The sequence below is a fragment of the Hemitrygon akajei genome, chromosome 2 (assembly GCF_048418815.1).
Source record: "Hemitrygon akajei chromosome 2, sHemAka1.3, whole genome shotgun sequence".
In the NCBI taxonomy this organism is placed as follows: Eukaryota; Metazoa; Chordata; class Chondrichthyes; order Myliobatiformes; family Dasyatidae; genus Hemitrygon; species Hemitrygon akajei.
The window spans coordinates 32086845-32103669 of NC_133125.1; the positions used below are offsets into that span (position 1 = coordinate 32086845).

Consider the following 16825-nt stretch of genomic DNA (forward strand, 5'->3'; position numbering starts at 1 on the left):
GGCAGTACAGAGGCCTAGGTTTAGAAGTTTGATGATTCATACTGAGAATAATATCGATTATATTGAACACCAAGTTGTAATCAATAAACAGCAGCCTGATGTATGTTATGCTGTTGTCCCGCTGCTCCAAAGCAGAGTTGGGAGCCAGTAAGATCATGACCTGTTGTGGTGGCAGGGAAATTACAGTGGGTCCAGATTCCTGCTTAGGCAGGAGTTAATTCTAGCCACAACCAACCTCTAGAAACGCTTCATTACAGTAGATGTGAGTGCGCCTGGGTGATAGTCGTCGAGGCAGCTCATTTTGCTCTTGGTCACTGGTACGATTGTTCCGCTCTCTCGCCTGGAAAAGCTTGAGAGTGAGGTCTTAATGAAAATATGCTCAGGTTTTGGTTCGGTCTTCCAAAGTGAACAAGCTGCCAAGTCTAAAGGAACAGTGATCTCTAAGAGTTTTGAAACAAAATTCAATGTGTAGATTATAGAATGGAAGTGACAATAGACCCAAGTTGTCATTGAAGTGACTGTTTAAAGTATGTGCTACTTCTTTGTAACCTTTTCGAGCAAATGCAGATCAGGAGCTTAGAGTCGGTTATTGACTAAGTGTGAAAGGACAGTACCTCACTTTTTCAGTTGAACCTGTTAATTCCAAAATACATGCAGAATGTTTAGACTGTTATACATTTTAGGCCATTGTCATATAGAGCTAGTTATGAAAGTATATTTCGATTCCTCTTGGGTCAATTCTGCTCAGAACAAAAAAATTGGAAAAAAATTGCCAAGACTTGTATTTCCTCCAGATGTGACTGAGAGTGGCTTGAGGCATATCTCCTAGTCATTGCTCTCTCTCTGAGTTGCAGAAACTCTTTAATACAGAGTAGATAATCAAGATTGCTTTTTATTTAAAAATCAGTCTGATCACTGCACAGTTTCATCAAATTCAGCTTCCCTGATATTTACACATGTAACATGCAGTGTTGTGATTAACTGCATAGGTTTTATCAGGTGTGGAAAATGAATTCTAAGTGACATGTTCTTCCTACACAGGAGACAGACGCACGGGCATGGCATCATTATGTTTACCAACCTAAATACACAGAACAGCAAAAAACAGATGACTTTGAGCGTGAGAAAAAACAGAAAGAAGACAGTCCAATTAAGGCCTCCAACAAAGAGGGAAATATATCGAACATTCCCGGTTCAGTAACCAACATTAAAGAGGAGCCCAAAGAGTGCAAAAGGGCTGAATCCCAGTCACTCTCGCTGGACGAACATAAAAGTAAAAGTGATGACCGCAAGACTCCAGTCATTGCCAAGGATTCCAGAGGAACCCGTGTTGCCGTCTCGTCACCAATGAATCAGCATCAGTCATACATTCAGTATCTGCACGCTTATAATCCTTACTCACAGATCTATGACCCAGCCTATCGAGCAGTGTCTCCAGTGCTAATGCACAGTTACCCAGGTAGGTCATTATGCTGCTTACGGAATCAAAAGAAACAAAGAATAGTGGTTCTGAGGATTGATAATAATTGATGTGAAGCATGTTTCTTTTGAACATTGAAATTCAGGTGTGGAAGTGCAAAACTGACGAGCACATTCTTTCTATTAATATTTGTTTATTCGTGTTAAGCAGGGAATGTGCAGTACTGAATTTGGTAACAGGTTTAAAAATAAAACAAATGCCTGGTAATGGAAAGCACTGCACAGTGTGTAACTTGTAAATGCAAACAGGAAAATCAATTACAAGAATTTTTTTTTAAAAAGGAACTGCAGATGTTAGAAATCTAAAATAAAAGCAGAGAAGCTAGGAATACTCAGCAGGCTAAGCCACATATGTGGAGGGATAAAAGTGTTAATGTTTCAGGTCAAAGGTCCTTCAACGGAATTTGGAAGGTGAGAAGAAAGCTTATTAGAGCGCTACATTCGCCCTTTTCATAACCAAGCTGGACAAAACGCAACCATGTCTCTTGTCAATCCACAGGGGCATACCTGTCTCCAGGCTTTCACTACCCCGTCTATGGGAAGATGTCCAGCCGAGAGGAAACAGAGAAATCAAGCACAAGTCCCAATGTAAGCACTAAACCGGCGGCTGAGTCCAAGGCACTAGACCTGCTTCAGCAACATGCCAGTCAGTACCGCAGCAAGTCTCCGGGGGTGAGTAGGATAAGTGCAGGCCTGCCAAGAATGTTCAGGCTTGGGGAATAGCACAGGCCAAAGGCTTGTTGCATCATAAAAATTCAGCCAATGCATAAACTTGGAAAGGATATAAATCATTTACGATTGCTTTTCATATGTCTTGCATGCTGTACTACGTTTGTACGACTTGAAGATAACGGCATCCATAGTTGAATGCATGAAAGAAAATCTGGACTGGCCACGATAAATTATTAACACATGGCTCTGTTACATTTTCCTGATTTATTTTTGTATGCTTTCCAAGGCTACACTTTTGGAGGCAAATTATTAATGAACACAAGCTTAGAAATTGGATTGGGTAGTCCCTGTTTTGTATGCTACATAGTCCAATTTCAAGTTTATCCAGAGCAGATTGGGTTGTGATCGTTTCACGCCCGACACAAAATTGGTGCTTTTCAGTTGAGTGGTTTTGATGTTTTCCTATCATCAGGCGCATACCTAATGATGGCATTACTCATGTAACACACATTTTGGCTCGTCCCAACATAAATTGGAGCAGAAGCCTCATTGAATGGGCGAGTAGAACCCCGAGTACATGGCGATAGCTTGTTGCTTTTTTTGCTATTCAAGGAACACTCTGCTGACATGAGGAGACCTGACTGGGCGCCATCAGAAGTGGCTACAGGTTGCTCAAACACCTTCCAAAGTCTACAGAGTGTGCTGCAACTAACAGTGAGTGTTTTCTGTTTCTGGCTTTTAGCTGCTGAAATACTTATTCCACAGATGACTCAGCAGTGAAACCCTGGGCACCGCCCTTTACTGTGGCACTGTTCAGCCCATGGCTTCCCAGGGTGGGTCAGTAACATTGGGGCATGAGGTAAACCCATGCCAACAGTCTGCTCACACAGTGTCTTCAGACACATTGCATCCTACCCGGACTGCTCTGATGAGCGATCCATTCACAGGCAAAGGTTTTCTAGAACCGTCACCACAGAGAAATGTGGCATTCAGTGGACTGGTATCTCTGTGCAGGCCTAAGCCATGTTGACTCTCGGTGTTCTTACCATAGGGCTTTGCCAAGTGATTGCAGCAAAACTTCCACACATCTCCTAAATTGCTGCTCAGCACGCATCAGACAGATCACTCAGATACCCCAAGAGGGGCAATTGAAATGATTTTGATTTAAGTGAAAAGTTGGCAGCTTGTCCGTCACTGGAAGTTGCCAGCATTGCTAACTTCACAAAAGGGCAGGCAGCCATTGTCTGTTCTCATGTGACCACAAGGACTTCATTACCCAAGCAGGTTATGGACAGAGAAAAAGCTTCCATTCATTCAAATAAGCATTTGGTTGTGAATCACAAGAGTAATTTTCTTGCGACATATGTCATTTTTTCTGGAAAGCAGACCTGACTCCTTTACCCTGAGGAAGTCTGCTGTGCAGGACATTTTCAACAACGGGCACTGACCAGAAGGATGGATCCAATGAACAAAGACTACAATCTGCTTCCTCGGGCATTCGCCCCAGTGCACTGTCCTACCAGAGTAACTGGAAGTGTGAGAGGAACTTTTGTACCAGAATTGGAGTGAAAAGCACCATATTCATCATAGTTGATATTTTCTTGCCTGCATAAGGTCACGGGTGTCCTGATCTTATGTCAAAGAAATGCAGAACATTCAGCGGCATTGTGTTGCAAAGATAACATTTGGTGCCAGAAGAAGAGGGAGGAGTCCCACGAGCCTGAGGACCATGAAGAGAGCAGCAGGAGGAAGAGAAGGAGAAGATGACTGCAAGTTGGGAGGTGGGGCGGTCACTACTCAGCTTCCACACCCCATTGTGGCATGCATTGGCCACATGGAATAAATCTAAGAGTCCCTGATAAAAGATAACTTTTCATAATGAGCCTACAAAATGAAAGAGAACAGACCAAGTCGTCCTCTCAGCTGCAGCCTCTAGCTTCAACACAATAAACAAATCCATCATCCTGATGACCCATAAAATCTCATCACATCTACACCTTGCAATGATGCAACAATGAACTTTGCAGAAAAACACTTTTATTAGATCACCCCCACTTTGCAGATCTAAACAGTGGTGGAACTCTTGAATCCCTTTGCCTGTTTCCTCATTCCAATAGTAAATAGTTCACATTATCCCACAGCAGATGAGAATACAGCATATCACAACACATTGATCAGTTTGGCATTCATTTGGTAAGGAATTGTATGTAAGACACTAACCTTTAAATACAGTGAAGGCCACAGTCATTCAACAATGGGAAGTCTTGTGAGTCTCCATTTGAGATTCATGTTAAGCTGTAGCAACACTGGGAATTTCAAGGTACACAGTGAGATATGAACAGTAGAATTGCAACAAGTGAATAAGGTGAACTTAGTTGCACATTTATTTGCACGGCCATTTTTTTCTGATTGATGTCCTCTTACCTGATTCTGTCACTTTCGATCCATAAAAGGGATTGAAAGGGGATCTGAGGGAAAAGTCTTTCACACAGAGTGGTTAATATCTGGAACATGCTAGAGGTGGGAGAGGCAGATACAATCACTATGCTTAGGAGGTAATTAGACAGCACCTGCATAATATGGATTAGATAGGCAAAATGATTGGCATGGATGTAATGGCCCTTTATGTGCTATACAACTGACTCTTTGAAGGGGCATCATACAGCCTACCTCTTCCCTCATATTTCTGTGCTCTCACAGGGGGCCGTGATAAGTATTACAAGAAGTAGAGCAAGTAAGGCAATGTGGATCACTGTGTGGGGTGGTAGGCAGCAGCTGTGGAACCATGTGGCCTAATACACTGAGGTTATGGTTACACTGGGAAAAGCTTCACTCAAGGCATGGCCATAATCACGCTTTAACTCAAGCTATTTGTAACAAAAGGGGATGCTTTTCAGCTGTGCTTGTGTTATGAGAATACTTTACAACAAAGTCCTATGAATAGAATGGAAAGATACCTTTCAGCTAAAAAATACACCCATGTGCCTTTCCTCTTTCACATCTTTGTAAGTAGGTCTGGAGGTACGGTGTCACAGTGTCCCCAGTGAGATGGCTGCTCTGTACCCGGAGAGATAGTCTTGATGGCCCAAGGGAAGCTCTTGCCCTGGATAGGTTGCCTTCAGGCTGCTGTTTGGGGCTAGTTGAAGGGGTGTTCTGTAACTACTGATATTGAGAGCATACTGCCTGAGTGACTGCATCAGGAGGTGAGGTGCTGAGATTGTGAGGGGGGCAGCATTTCCTTTAACTGGGAGCTCTCTCAAGGGACTGAGTGGACAACCTGTTCAAGATGAAGAGATATATGAATTGCAGTGATACATTAGCACTCCTGCAGAAGAGAGACAGAGAGAAAGAGATAGGTTATTTTGGCTCCTGTAGTCAACTCATAAGCAGAGTCTCTCTGCACCAGTAAGAGATCCACTCAAATGTTGCGCCTGTATTGTGCAGAAGAGCTGGTCACCAGCTTGCACCACCTCTTCTGGAGAACTAGGAGCTACTGCAATACAAACCATTGCATGTACCAATCTGCTCAAAAATCATATCTCACCTCTCAAGGAGTAAATTCACCTGGCCTGTGAGGATGTCAAACTTCTCCTTGAAGGCACTTGGCTGTTTTCCTTCAGAGCTTCAAAGCTGGCTCAGGCTGAATCTTTACAGAGATAGAGAGACTCCGTCAGTGCCACCAACATCAGTAGGGGCTGTGTGGCAGGATTGCCAAGGTGTCTTTATAATCAGCTACGGAGGGGAAGTGTCCTGGTCTCTAGGTCTGACAGAACCTTCTTCTAAATCTCTGAGTAGGGAGTCTTCACTGCACCTGTCACCTCCGGCATTCAGTCAATATGTTTCATCACGGGCACACCATCAAGGACATCTCCAAAAGGCAGCGCCTGAGAAAGGTGACATCCATCAACATCTGGAACATACTCTCTCCTCATCACTACTAAGAGCGAGGAGAGACAGGAGCCTGAAGATACACACTCAACATCTTAGCAACAGCTTCTTCCCCTCTGCAGTCGGATTTCTAAATGTTTTGCAAACATTCCCTCGCCCTTCCTCTTTTGCACTATTTGTGTATTTATTTGTTTATTTTGTTTTGGCAACTTAAAGTAAATTTTTATGATTTGCACTGTACTGCTGCCACAAAACAACAAATTTCACGACACGTGTCAGAGATAAGAAATCTGGTTCTGACGTCCTGAGGGTACGTCAACACCGATCTGGCAATGTAAACTCGCAGTTGTGGCCCTCGTCTGAGTCCTATGAAGCTGTATGGAGGCACGGTCTCTCCAGTACCCATGCCAGCTCCCTCGCTCAGTGCCTACCTTATTTCCCTGCGAGCACCCTCTCGCTCCATCTGCTCACTCCTGACAGTGCAGCGTTGGAGATGGTGTTGTCAGGAATAACTCTCATTGTTGCCTTTGCCTTCTTTACTCAGCCTCCCCTCCAGCTCAGAGCGATAAGGTTCTGATATTCAGAAGGCTCCAATCAACAGCTTGTAAGGACTAAACAGTGCTTAGAAGCTAAGTCGTAAATAATAGCACAATACAGATGGAAACAAAGATACCTGCTGGAGTTGAATCAAAGGCAATGTAGTCATGATAGTGATGCTTTACTGTTTTCACTCCCTTGAGGTACTCAGCAAGTGTTGTGGACCTCTCTGGCTCCTCTGCCCAAAAGAATAATGCAGTCTCTCCCCCACCTGTAAAATGTTGGTAACTCCCCTCATGATCCTTGTGGTTTTGGCTTGAAGGGAAGACAGAACAGACACTAAATAAGCTATTGATTCTCTTTTCTTTGAAACCTTAATGTCTTTACAGCAAGGGGGGAGGGGAGTGTGTGTGTAACTAAGTGTGAGGCAGGGTAAGTGAGGCTAGCTTTGTCTGTGCAGGTGGATGAAGGTACACTTAGTGTGGGTTTGTTTAGGTGTTCATGAAAATGTATTTTTCTGGATAAATCTGTGAACAGTGTTTTGATGTTCACAATAATGTATCATGTAAGATTGCAAAATGTCTGGTCACCTTAGGATTCAGTTTGAGTAGAAATGCTGAGGCACCTCTTGCTGAGTTTTTCAGAGGCCCAACTGGGTCTTCTCCTTTCCTCTGGCATACAATACACCCCTCCTGCCATCCTTCTCTGCTACAAGGATTTCAGTTCCCCTTTCAGAGAATCACAAAACCTACTTTTTTGAAAACATTTTCTCTTTGGCAGCCAGTGTTGCTGCTGCTTGATTGCCGCTAAGAGGATGCCCTTGTGATTGCTATGAAGTGTTTTCAGCTGCACTGAATTGAACCTAATCTCGTCACTAACAGCGGGGGTCACATATTAGCCCTTGATTCTGGATGTAACCTTTGATGCTGTTTCAAACTTAATTTTGGCCAATTTTGCAATGTGATTGTAAGTGAACCAAGTATGTGTTAATACTAAGCACCCCTAAAACAGGTGTCATCCAATTTCTAAGGAAGATTTTTAAGCATTAAACATAACTTCTTATTTTCATATAGCTGAATCAGAAAAGTATGTATTTGGGAGCACCATTTATAGTTAAGGTTTTAGCATAATAAGATTTGAAATATCATCACAGCCTACAGAGCCACTAGCATATGCATCATAATTCACAGACAACTGCTCCATAAATGGGTGCCATCTTTTATCATTTCATTTAAATAAATTTGATTCTCTTTGGATGTTTCTTCAGAAGGGTTTTGTTCAAAGAAAAGATTTTGTGATCTTTTTTCAGTTTGTTCTCATTCCAGTGGCATGAACAGAGAACGTTAAATTGCGCATCTTGATTTATGCATATGATCTCAATATTTAGCCCAATGAGTTGGAAATGGTAATTTATATTTTAATTAGTTAGATCTGCAGAACCATACATTTTCTGAATTGGTGCAATATCTTCTTTCTCCAGCCTGCTGAAAAGGCTCCGCCTGAACGTGAACGGGAAGCTGAGCGAGAGCGAGAAAGAGAACGCCATTCACCTTTTGCACAACGACACGTTCACACCCATCACCACACCCATGTTGGAATGGGCTATCCACTAATACCAGGCCAATATGACCCATATCAAGGTATTCACCTAACTCAGCCACTAATTTTTTTCCATTTTGATGAAGATAAGCTATCGCATGATAAATATGTTGTTGATAGCTATCAGTTCTTGTAAATTAAGTGTATGATTCCTATCATTTTATGGTGAAACATGCTGTTCATAATAAATCAGGCAGCACCCATGGAGGAAGAAGCAGGGATGACTTTTCAGTTCATAGGAACTGTGAGGATTTATTTTGGATTTTCTTGTGCTTTGCTTCACTTTCTACTGACGTCCTTTTAATTCACGTCAAGTTGATTATAAGACATAATTCCTAATTATTTTTAAATTTAAAATCTTTTAAATTTATTTTTGTGTGATTCTGAAGTTGTTCTTTTAGAACCTCACCATAAGATAAGCTCCTGCAATGGAAAAGAAGCTCTTTTTTGCTCTTTACTGTGCTGGGTTTCTGCTCCCAGCTTCCCTTCTGTACAGCACAACAGGCTGTGGGCAACAAGTGTGATGTTGACTCAGAGGTCATGGCAAAAGTCCAATCCTGTTTTTGGCGTTTTACCTTTTTAATTGCTTTTGACTGGTGGTTAAAAATAGGCCTACTCTCAATTTGGTTTTCAAGTGTATTACGACTTCCTGGTGGCGTCTGGGCAACATATCAGAGGGTGACTAGCATCCCTGGTAAGGTGCTCTGGAGAAAAGGTAGAGAGGAGAAACAGGCTAGATATAACCATATAACAATTACAACACGGAAACAGGCCATCTCGGCCCTTCTAGTCCGTGCCGAACGCTTACTCTCAGTATAAGATGTAAGTGACAACATAACTTTGGACTGGTTTCAATGGGTACACTTAATGTCAGAGAAATGTATACAATATACATCCTGAATGTATAGCTTAAAAGCAGCAGGAGTGACTTTATTTCCAGAAGTATTGACTCATTAAATATGCCTGATTTGAAACCTCAATCCAAGGCCAAGAGCACATACCGTGAAAATATTGAGGAGAGCTGGTGGATTTCATTCAGGATTTTCACTTGGGGTGGATCTGTTCTGAATGCACACGTGGACATGTACCTTTTAGAATTCCGTATAACACAATCACTATGCTACCAATGTTTCCTTTCTTTAGAAGATGCAATGAAACATTTATTTAATTCGGAAAATTCCTGATTGGGTTCCCCTTTTGGTTAATTTTTCTGAGTTACTGCTTTCGTCAGTTGACTACACATTCCACTAATTCTGAATTCTGTGAACTTTTGTTGCAGGGCTGACATCCGCTGCCATTGTTGCCGGTCAGCAGGTGGCTGCGCAGGCTTCTGCATCTGCCATTTTCCCTGCACAGAGAAGGTGAGCTTTATACTTACTAGACAACCTTCCAACTGAAATACAGTCTGCAGGAATTCGAGGCCTATTCTATATTCTAATTCACTCAACTTGTTTCTTGTAACATAAGTATGGACTTTAGAAACATAGAAAACCTATAGCACAAAACAGGCCCTTCAGCCCACAATGCTGTACTGAACACATACTTTAGAAATTACCTAGGGTTACCCATAACCCTCTATTTTTCTAAGCTCCACATACCTATCCAAGAGTCTCTTAAAAGACCCTATCGTATCCAACTCCACCACCGTCGCCAGCAGCCCATACCACACACTCACCACTGTCTGCGTTTTTAAAAAAAAACTTACCCCTGACATCTCCTGCGTACCTACTTCCAAGCACCTTAAAACTGTACCCTCTCATGGTAGCCATTTCAGCCCTGGGAAAAAGCCTCTGACTATCCACACGATCAATGCTTCTCATTATCTTATACACCTCTAACAGGTCACCTCTCATCCTCCGTCACTCCAAAGAGAATAACGCCAAGTTCACTCAACCTGTTCTCGTAAGGCGTGCTCCCCAATCCAGGCAACATCCTGCACCCTTTTTATGGTTTCCACATCCTTCCTGTAGTGAGGTGACCAAAACTGAGCACAGTACTCCAAGTAGTCTGACCAGGGTCCTATATAGCTGTAACATTACCTCTTGGCTCTTAAACTCAAACCCACAGCTGATGAAGGCCAATACACCATACACCTTCTTAACCACAGCGTCAAGCTGCACAGCAGCTTTGAGTGTCCTATGGACTTGGACCCCAAGATCCCTCTGATCCTCCAAACTGCCAAGGGTCTTACCATTAATACTATATTCCGCCATCATATTTGACCTACCATAATGAACCACCTCACACTTATCTGGGTTGAACTCAATCTGTCACTTTTCAGCCCAGTTTGGCATCCTGTTGACGCCCCACTGTTAACCTCTGACAGCTATTTGCATAATTTATGCTCGAAACATTCTAGTCCCTTTACATATGCAAATAGGGCATAGGAGAATGAGGGGAGAGTTGATAGGTGTACAAAATTCAGAGGGGTACAGATGGGGTAAATGCAAGCATGCTTTTCCCACTCAGGTTGGGTGAGACTAGAACTAGAGATCATGGGTTAAGGGTGAAAGGTGAAATGTTTAAAGGGACTAGAAGAGGGTACTTCACTCAAAGTGTGGATCAAATTGCCAGCAGAAGTGGTGGACGCAGATTTGATTTCAACATTTGAGAGACATTTGGATAGGTACGTGGAGAGGAGGAGTGTGGTCTAGGTACAGGTCAATGAAGCTAAGCAGAATAATAGTTTGGCATGGACTAGATGGGCTGACAGGCCTGTTCCTGTGCTGTAGAGTTTTATGACTCCATGACTAAATAGGGTGCTAGCCACTCATTACCCTACGTTAGGGCAATTAATTCTAATTGTAATCTATTCATTGCTCCCCAAGGGGACTAGCGGACTGCTTGTAATTCCTTCTAATCCTTTTGTCTTGGTCTTTGGCAGGGAGTGATGGCATCTTGAGTGTATATTGAATTATACTCATGTGACTGGATCACGTGAAGAAGAGGTTTATACAGACATCAGTTCCATGGTGTTGAATTCAAATGCCTTGATGCCAGGCAAAACCAGTCATTTCATATTTGTAAATTGCAAATTTTATAACTGAGTTACAAATGTTGCTGTAATTAAACTTTTGTTGAGATATATTCTTTACCTTTTGTTTTTTGTTTTTTTTGTATTGGTAACCAGGCTCACAACGGCAGGGTCGGTTATTGTTGGCAATTGTCACAGTACGTTTCTGTTTCCTGAAAGTGTTATCAATAAAAGACAACAAATTGCTTGGTTTTATAGAACATACTGTTCTGGGTAGGTGTTCCCTTGAACTGTGTATGACATTTTGACAGATTCTGTAGACCCGGAGAGGCTAACTGTAACAGTGACACTTTGGTACAATGTATATGTGTACTTGATGGCTCCTTGAAACACTATTTAAATGCATCTGTGTGCTAACTGTATTCACATGTCCACTGCATTGTTGTTTATTGTGAAGATTATACAAGCAGAGGCTCTGAGGGTCGTTAGATTGTGTATATAATGTACAGGTTTGAAATGGAAAATAATGAGCATCTGTGAATAAAAAAATGTCTTTATGATATTGAATGGCTGATTACCCCATAGCCTACATAACCCCGTCCACCCACCCATACAAGAAGACATCTGTGATTGTTTATTACTTGAACTAGTTTGGCAGTTTTAAATGTTTACAATTATCCAGATTTAGGAAGAACTTGCGCAGTTGCCTGGTTACTTATTTTATGCTGTAATCTAGTTTATTTTATGTAAAGTGTATATTGAATGCTTTCATTTTTTTATACTTGCCTTAAATAATTCGGCAATCAGAATAAAAAAAAATGTTTTTGCTACTTGTGTCGTTGAGTCTTTCCTTATGCACCGTTTTAATGTTAGAGGAACGCCTGCTTTTCCTGGAACAATGGAGTCGAGGGTGTAGGAAGAAGCAGGATTGTGTCTTTTCTGGCTGGGTTTACACCACCAGTTGCACAGTTAAAGTTCACTTTTTTTTTTACCTTTTTCTAAAATGTCACAACTCCAACTTTCTTGGAGCTCCCATTGCTACCAATATGCTGCCCAGAATGGTCAAGAGATGAATAGTGTAAGTTCTCCAAAGGGTGAAGTCTTTTGACATTTTAGGCCTTGTTTGGGCAGTATTAATGTTAATATCAGACCCACAGGGCATAGGAGATGAGAACTATATCAGAGCTGCAAAAATGTGAGAGGCTTGTTAGATTATTGTTATGGAATAGGAAACAGACCACAGCAGTCTCACCTTGTATTTTTCTTTTCAGCATAAAATAAGTTGTACTCTGTGATTTAATATACGCTGAGTGAAGTTTAAACTAATTGCATTTGCAGCAATCAATGGGATATTATTTTCTAGGGCCTGTATGTGTTCAAATGTGCAATGCCATTTCCTCTGATGTATCATGTAGATTGGAAGAAACAGTGACAAGAGCTCTCAGTATTGATTTTTGTTAATTATCTTTGCTGGGTTAAACCTTGGGCTGCTGTGTTATTTATATATGCAGAATTGAAGCCAGAGTTAAATACATCATCAGTTATCCTTGCCTGGAACTGCTGACAATAACAGTACTGTTCATTTTAAATTAAGACTTTGGTGAAGCTTTCAGTATTCCATCAAGTTGGCACCTAATTCTTCATGTAAGACGTACTGACAGATTAAATTAACTGAACAATAGGCACAGCCTCATTGATGTCCATGAACCACAAAAACCATTAACTTTTCTTTTATAGTCTGGTATTTCAGAATATTAAAAAAAAACAGCCAGTTGCTGCTGGTTATACCAGATCTGAATATTGTTGAGCCCCATTGCTCTGAGCTTTTCTGAAATGTATTCCTGTCACATATATTCAGCAGTTTTAACCATGGTCGAGCAAACTGCTAGAGCATGTTTACTTGCAGGCAACACAAACAAAATGCTGCTGATTATGTTTTCATTGGATATATTAACAACAGTTAATACAGTAATTTCATCAATATTTATTCTGGGTTAGTCAGGAATTGTGTCATTCAGAAAGAAGAAAAAAAATTAAATGTCATTTACCACAGCAGAACATCCTATAAAATACATTTTAGTCAGTGAAGGTTGGGCACTTTAAATGTAGTGTGTAGTCATTGCTAGGTGGGAAATACAACGGCAAATTTGCACTTCACTGTGTCTCCAAAACAACAATGCAATAACAATCAGGCATTTTATGCAACACCTACCCCAGGATCACCATACTCAAAAACAGTTACTTTCTGCAAGCCATCAAGTTGATCAACACTTTCGCCAATTAACCTGCCCCACCAGCACTGCATCCACATCACCCAGCAATACCTTACATCCATGTACCAGTCTAAGTATATTGTATTGATCTAAGTATACTTGCAGTTACTTGTGCATTGTGTTTTATAGAATTGCTTTTATATTTGTTGTGTATTTTTTATTTTCTTTATGATCAGTCTTTTATATGCTGCATCACATCCAGAATTACAAACCCCATTTCCAGAAAAGTTCGGATATTTTCCAAAATGCAATAAAAACAAAAATCTGTGATATGTTAATTCACGTGAACCTTTATTTAACTGACAAAAGTACAAAGAAAAGATTTTCAATAGTTTTACTGACCAACTTAATTGTATTTTGTAAATATACACAAATTTAGAATTTGATGGCTGCAACACACTCAACAAAAGTTGGGACAGAGTTAAAATATGATTAAAAAGTGCACAGAATATTCAAGTAACACCAGTTTGGAAGACTCCACATTAAGCAGGCTAATTGGTAGCAGGTGAGGTATCATGACTGGGTATAAAAGTAGCGTCCATCAAAGGCTCAGTCTTTGCAAGCAAGGATGGGTCGTGGCTCAACCCTTTGTGCCAAAATTCATGAGCGAATTGTTAGTCAGTTCAAAAGGAACTTCCCAACACAAGATTGCAGAGAATTTAGGTCTTTCAACATCTACAGTACATAATATTGTGAAAAGATTCAGAGACATCTCAGTGCATAAAGGGCAAGGTCGGAAACCACTGTTGAATGCGCGTGATCTTCGAGCCCTCAGGCGGCACTGCCTAAGAAACCGTCATGCTACTGTGACAATTATAGCCACCTGGGCTCAGGAGTACTTCGGAAAACCATTGTCACTTAACACAGTCCGTCGCTGCATCCAGAAATGCAACTTGAAACTGTATCACGCAGGGAGGAAGCCATACATCAACACTATGCAGAAACGCCGTCGTGTTCTCTGGGTCCGAGCTCATCTCAGATCGACCGAAAGACTGTGGAACCGTGTGCTGTGGTCAGATGAGTCCACATTTCAGCTAGTTTTAGGAAAAAACGGGTGTCGAGTTCTCTGTGCCAAAGATGAAAACGACCGTCCTGATTGTTATCAGGGAAAGGTGCAAAAGCCAGCATCTGTGATGGTATGGGGGTGCATCAGTGCCCACGGCATGGGTGAGTTGCATGTATGTGAAGGTACCATTGACTCTGAGGCGTATATTAGGATTTTAGAGAGACATATGTTGCCATCAAGGCGACGTCTCTTCCTGGGACGTCCATGCTTATTTCAGCAGGACAATGCCAGACCACATTCTGCACGGGCTACAACAGTGTGGCTTTGTAGACAGAGAGTGCGTGTGCTTGACTGGCCTGCTGCCAGTCCAGATCTATCTCCTATTGAAAATGTATGGCACATCATGAAGAGGAGAATCAGACAACGGAGACCACAGACTGTTGAGCAGCTGAAGTCTTATATCAAGCAAGAATGGACAAAATTTCCAATTGCAAATCTACTACAATTAGTATCCTCAGTTCCAAAACGATTAAAAAGTGTTATTAAAAGGAAAGGTGATGTAACACAATGGTAAACATGCCTCTGTCCCAACTTTTGTTGAGTGTGTTGCAGCCATCAAATTCTAAATTTGTGTGTATTTACAAAATACAATTAAGTTGGTCAGTAAAACTATTAAAAATCTTTTCTTTGTACTTTTGTCAGTTAAATAAAAGTTCACGTGAATTAACATATCACAGATTTTTGTTTTTATTGCATTTTGGAAAATATCCCAACTTTTCTGGAAATGGGGTTTGTACAATTGTTTTGTTCTCCTTTACACTTGTGTACTGAAGAATGATAATGAACTATTTTAAATCTTCATCGCAGTCCAAGCACGAAATATCAACTGTTTACTCTTGTCCATAGATGCTGAGCTCCTTCCGGTGTGTGTGTTGCTCCAATCTTATATTTATTTTCATTATGTTATTTGAAAGATAATATTACTCAGAACTCTAGAGAGAATTCCTGTCCTTTGAAATATTACCTCCATTGAGACAGGTTCATCTGGATATCTCATCTGAAAACAACACCTATTCTAGCTTAAAACAGCAGTAACTGTGTTATTCAGAAAAGGTGGGGGGGGGGGGGGGAAGAATTTGATTCCATTCACCAAAGCAGGACATCATAAGTAAAACATTGATTCCCTCAATGATTGATCCCCCAACATTGATTTTATGCTCTGATCTGAAATTTTTACCCTAAAGATTCTGACTCATACAAAAAAACGGTCTCATTTGACACCAACTTCAGTAAAAAGTCTATCAGTGTTCTGAATATTAACAGCGACTCCTGCTTTAAGTGAAAGTGGATGAATGAATGTTGAATGTTAGCATCAATTGCAAGAGCGATAGATGTATTGTGCTAGAACAGCTGGCAAGAGCCAACCTCATGAGAAGAGCCTGTTAGTGGAATTGCATCCATTGGAGAAGTCAATGTCTCCTGTAAAGCAAAAGTTAAATGACTCATTTAGTAAGCCAAAAACAAAAAAAAAAGAGATTTGAAAATCTCCAGGAAAGCAAAATATACTAGAATAAGGACAAAGTATGCTTGAAACAGCCGATCAAGCAGATGCTAAGAAAACAGTTCAAAAGTAAATTTATTATCAAGTACAGTGCCTTGTAAACGTACTGAGCCCCCAACCCTTTGTCCAGGGATTTTGATGAATTTAACCGAGTATTTTTATTTGTGAATCATATGCTTCTTTTTAACACCAAAAAGAGGGGAAATTATAAAGCATGAAAAACTAAAGGTTCAAAAACTGGAAGATCAGCAGCTCATCTCCCTTTGCACAGTACTTTGTTGACTTCTCGCAACTATTACAGCCAGTAGACTTTTTGGATAAGTCTCTATTAGCTTTGCATAACGTGATGGAGCAAAATTTGCCCTTTCCTCCTTGCAAAATTGCTCAAGCTGTGCTAGGTTAGTTGGAGAGCAGCGTTGGACAGCAGTATTGAGGTCTTGCCAGAGATATTTGATCAGGTCAGGAATCTGACCGGGCCACTCAAAAAGAATCAATTTTCTTCTTTGAAGCCACTCCATGTTTGCTCTGGCAGTGTGCTTTGGGCCATTATCCTGCTGAAAGACGATCTTCCTCCCCAGTTTAAGCTTTCTGGCAGAGGATAGCAGGTTTTCGTGTCTCTGTATTTAGTGGCATTCATCTTCCCGTCAATCCTGACCAAATTTCCAATCCCTGCTGTTAAAAAGATCCCATAGCATGATGTTATCTCCATGATACTTTACAATAGGGATGGTGTTCCCTTGCTGATGCACAATACTAGATTTACGCCACACATAACCGCTTAGTGTTGTGGCCAAAAAATTCCACTTCAGTCTCATCCAACCACAAGGCCACAGGAC

The 16825-nt window shown here is 41.1% G+C and overlaps 1 protein-coding gene across 10 annotated transcripts in view; it reads left to right on the plus strand.

Moving 5' to 3' along the window:
• znf608 (zinc finger protein 608) overlaps positions 1 to 11979 on the plus strand; it is an 89238-nt gene extending 77259 nt beyond the window's left edge. For 7 of the 10 annotated variants that reach the window (XM_073069562.1, XM_073069581.1, XM_073069610.1 and 4 more), the window contains 6 exons: positions 1042 to 1459; positions 1979 to 2151; positions 2764 to 2865; positions 8057 to 8216; positions 9455 to 9536; positions 11060 to 11979. In XM_073069562.1, the coding sequence (XP_072925663.1) occupies positions 1042 to 1459; positions 1979 to 2151; positions 2764 to 2865; positions 8057 to 8216; positions 9455 to 9536; positions 11060 to 11066 (942 nt within the window). In that variant the 3' untranslated portion in view covers positions 11067 to 11979. Of the gene's footprint in view, positions 1 to 1041; positions 1460 to 1978; positions 2152 to 2763; positions 2866 to 8056; positions 8217 to 9454; positions 9541 to 11059 lie in introns of those variants that run through there. The other 3 variants (XM_073069567.1, XM_073069568.1, XM_073069571.1) reach the window with 3 other exon arrangements.
• Positions 11980 to 16825: the final 4846 nt, after the last annotated feature.